Consider the following 4188-nt stretch of genomic DNA (forward strand, 5'->3'; position numbering starts at 1 on the left):
TTAAATAAAGAATTTATTTCAAAATAGATTCAGCCGAACTTATTTCCCGTTGTCTTTCTGGAAAAGCCAGCTGTGTTACAAAACTCCAAGTCAAGGTTTTAGTAGAGGAGCGATTATAAATGTTGCCAGTCAATTCCGACCAGGGTCTGGTTAGCCTCCTGCGCGTGTCCAATTTCCTCTGTGATACTGTGCTGCTGCCAGAGCTTCTGGATCTTTCGAAACCGCTCGTGGCATAAATGTAAAGGATTTCCTCGTCTAGAAAGAGACACATGTCACTCATAGGCAGTTTATCCATCCCTCCCTCACACCCCAACCCCTTCTGTGCCAGGAAAGGTGTACAGCACTAGCTTCCCACTGTGCATTTTCTGTTCATGTGCAAACACACACACACACACACACACACACACACACACACACACACACACACACACACAGTGTTGGGTTGCGGATATGTGCTGAAGAGAAAAGGTAGGTACTCCAGTGCCACACAGCTAGATTGAGGACAGGAAATAGGGCTGCTTGCCCAGGTCTGAGTTAGGAAGCTAATACGATTTATTCTGTGGGTGACGTGTAAAAAGGTCGTGGGGCAAAGGACAGGGTGGAAGGATGACAGGGCAAGGCAGGGGCTGTCACCTAGAAGCCCCTGCAAGGTAACTAGATGCCCCGGGCCCACATTAACAAGGTAACTAGATGCCTGCTGCCGCCAGGCCCACATTAACAAGGTAACTAGATGCCTGCTGCCGCCAGGCCCACATTAACAAGGTAACTAGATGCCTGCTGCCGCCTGGCCCACATTAACAAGGTAACTAGATGCCTGCTGTCCTGGGCCCACATTAACAAGGTAACTAGATGCCTGCTGCCGCCTGGCCCACATTAACTGGGTATATGGTAGTACAAGGCCCAACCTTGGCTATTCAAGCCTAGGAAGTCACCTCTGCTTCAACTCTTCATCCCCTGGGGGCAAGCAGCTTTGGAGTTGGGCTCTATAAGCGGGAAGTTCACAGCAGAGGCAGTATCAAGGGCAGCTGCGCCTGCATCAGTGTGATTCTCTTCTCCATACACATCTCTGGGCAGTCACATCTGGTCTCCTGTCACCAGGATAGGAAAGGCCTCCCCTGAAGGGAGCCACACAGGCTAGACCTGTGGGGCCGATGCTGGGGACGCTATGGGCAACTCAAAGCAGTCTCTTGGCTTTCTCACACCTGTCCTATCTATGTTCCTCATGGGGCGTTTCTCAAGTTTTTATTCTCATTCTCACATTTTCTCTCTCTCTCTCCTTTGCCACATGTGCATAGGCGGCAGTTGGAGGCGCTCTCTGGAGTCACTTTCCTTCCATTTCCTATGGGAATCTGTGACTAAACTCGGTCACCAGGCTCCTGCGGCAGGCCTTTACCTCAGCCCTTTTGTTTATATTAAACTTAAAATTTTATCCTCAGCATGTGCACGTATGTGCAGGGGCATATGCCTTGCTCGGTGTGTGGAGGCTGTCTTCTCTGTCTCCTTCCACCTCAGCTCTCTCTCCTTCCACAGGGCCTTTCCACTGAGCCCAGAGCTCACCGTTTTGCATGGGCTGACATCAGGCCGATGAGCTCTGGGGGTGGCCTGTGTCTGCCTTCAGGACTAGGGTGAGAGAGCGCCGGGGATCTGAATACAAGCCCTCAGGCCTTGGAGGCAAGCACTTATCCCCTCAGACATTTGAAAAGAATCCATTTTTTTCTGTTTGCATGGGAGTGGCCATGCACGTGTGTGGGTGTGCTCATGGCTGTGTGCACGCGCAGGCAGAAGCTAGAAGTCACCCTCAGGTGTCGTCCTCCTCGTCACTTGCCAGTGTGTTTCCTAGACAGTCTGCTGCTGTTTGTCTGAGCTCACTGACTTGGTGAAGCAGAGGAATACCTCCCTCTCCCCCTCTTCAGCACTGGGGTCACAAGTGTGCAGCCTTCTACATGAATCCTGGGGTCACACCTAGGTCCTCATGCCCACATGCCAAGCACTTTACCAACCAAGCCCTCTCCCCGCCCACTCCTGGCTTTCCAAAGGTGGCAAATGCACAGCGAAGCAGGAGCCAGGTGCGCTCCCTGAAAACGAGCGCACGGGTGACAAGCCCCCTCCAGCAGAGCCCATGCCTGGGTGCCAGTCATCCTAACCCAGGCTGGGTCCTTACCTGAGTCCCTGGTCGGTCTCCCCATAGTCGTCAAGGTAGGGAGGAGAATAAAAACATCCTTTGGTTTTGCCAGCTAAAAATAGCACCTGACATTCCCGCACTCTGTGGAGAGAACATTCATCATTGTGCATGTACGTAAGTAACATGATGTTGATTCAACTCAAAGAGAAAAGGCTTATGCAAGGAAATAAATGCACGGAAGGCCAGGGTCAGGAGATGAGAGCAGCTGTAGCAGAGATGCCTGAGAGTAGCAAGGTATCTGTCCAAGTCTGGTGCAGGGAACTCGATCACACCGTGAACCCTGAGATTGTGTTATTTACGGGGGGGAAAAAAAACTGTTTCTAGTTGTGGTACAGCTCGGTTTTAGCACACACCTTTAATCCCTCTGGCTGGAATACAGACTTCCCTTTAGGATATACCTTTAATTCCATAGTTTGTAGAAGGACACACCCATGTTTGAAAGTGATGTCTAATTGAGTGGCAGACAGAACGATGAATCAGAGAAAGCTCTGACAGAGTAGATGTGCCTCGCTCTCTTGAGCAAGAGAGGAAGCTACTCGAGAGAGCAGCGCAGAGGCAGAGGGAAGAGAGAAGGGGGAGTTTCAGAGACGGGCTGAAGAGAGAACAAGCAGACACAGGTGAAGACAGAGTGAGGCAGAGAATGAGAAGGAGCCAGAAGGTCAGAGGAGAATGCCAAAGGTAGCATGAGGTCAGGCAGAGCCATTCAGAAGTCGAGAGAAGTCAGTTTGAATCAGTCAGCATGGAGCGGATAGTCACAACAGCTGCCTAGCCAGTCAGAGCTCAGAAGGAACTAGGAAGGGATGAGCTTATTCAGCAGCAAGTCTCAGAGGCTGGAAACACTGTAGGCCTCGATTAGCAGACAGAGGAGGTAAGCCTCCGAGGTGACAATTAATTCAGGAGAACAAGGAACTCTTTACACAAGTCTTCAGTGGAACCATGCAGCTGGAATGTACCCGGCAATGACGTGCTGCAAATGCACACTGCGACTGTGTTGAGAACCCAGGGCTCCAAGCATAGAATTTAAAACAGCTAAGTGTGGGGAAAGACAGCTAACTCTTAAACATAAAATACGATTCATCTTTCCCCCACAATTATGAGAAAATTACTCATTTAAAAAATGACGCACAACAGTTACTAAGTATTTTTGTCCGAGTACAATATCCAGTGGCAACCCGCGCCTCCTCAGAGAAAACCCAACAGCGCCACAGAGGCAAAGATGACGCTGGGCTTTAAAGATTTACAAATTTATGTTTTATGTGTAAGTGTGCGAGTCCATAGAGGCCAGAAGAGGGCATCAGATCCCTTAGCCCTAGAGTTACAGGCAGCTGTGAGCTGCATTGCGGGCCCAAATGCTGAGACCTGAATACAGGTCTTCCACAAGAGCAGGAAGTGCTCTTGCGCTCTGTCCCTGCAATCCTGACGGGGAACTCTTTACCTGGATTTGGGGAGGAAATGAGGGACAGGGATCGCCCCACATTTAGGGAGGCACAAAGGGGAGCCGAGCTGTCAGCTGGGAGCTGTCAGCAGCCATATGGGAAATGTTAGAGCCCTGGCCCTTTGTAGTCTGCACACAGTGGCACAGTGGCTTCAAAAGTCCCCAGAGTGCTCAGGTGAATGCGGTGGGCCTTACCTCAGGAAGATGCCAGCCCCGGAGCCGCAGGAGTAGGTGTGTGCTGTGCAGGCTCCGACGTCCTCACCCTCCAGCTCAGCTTGGCAGCAGTAACTCTGAGAGCAGAGGAGACTCCCACACACTAGGCACAGAGTAGGGGCTCTGCTCTTGTCGCCACCTGATTTGGGGCACCTGGAAGACAAAGACAGCACTGTTACAAAGAGCACCCTGGAAGATAAATCTGTCAGTACTCACTATCCTGTGACAGGACACTAGGACAGGCAGATGGGAACACCGCGTGAACAACAGGAACTGCTACAGGGCAGGATGTCTGTAGTCAAGCACCTACTTCACACACAGTGTGCACAGTACTGCAGACACATACAGCCATGTAAAC

General features: G+C 51.0%; 1 protein-coding gene across 2 annotated transcripts in view; it reads right to left on the reverse strand.

Moving 5' to 3' along the window:
• Ubr2 (ubiquitin protein ligase E3 component n-recognin 2) overlaps positions 1–4188 on the reverse strand; it is a 60245-nt gene continuing 56057 nt past the window's right edge. For both annotated transcript variants that reach the window (XM_029531644.1, XM_029531645.1), the window contains exons 39-41: positions 3813–3983; positions 2162–2263; positions 1–255 (exon numbers count right to left, since the gene is read on the reverse strand). In XM_029531644.1, coding sequence (XP_029387504.1) covers positions 114–255; positions 2162–2263; positions 3813–3983 — 415 coding nt within the window. In that variant the 3' untranslated portion in view covers positions 1–113. The remainder of the gene's footprint in view (positions 256–2161; positions 2264–3812; positions 3984–4188) is intronic.

The sequence above is a fragment of the Mus pahari genome, chromosome 18 (genome assembly GCF_900095145.1).
Source record: "Mus pahari chromosome 18, PAHARI_EIJ_v1.1, whole genome shotgun sequence".
In the NCBI taxonomy this organism is placed as follows: Eukaryota; Metazoa; Chordata; class Mammalia; order Rodentia; family Muridae; genus Mus; species Mus pahari.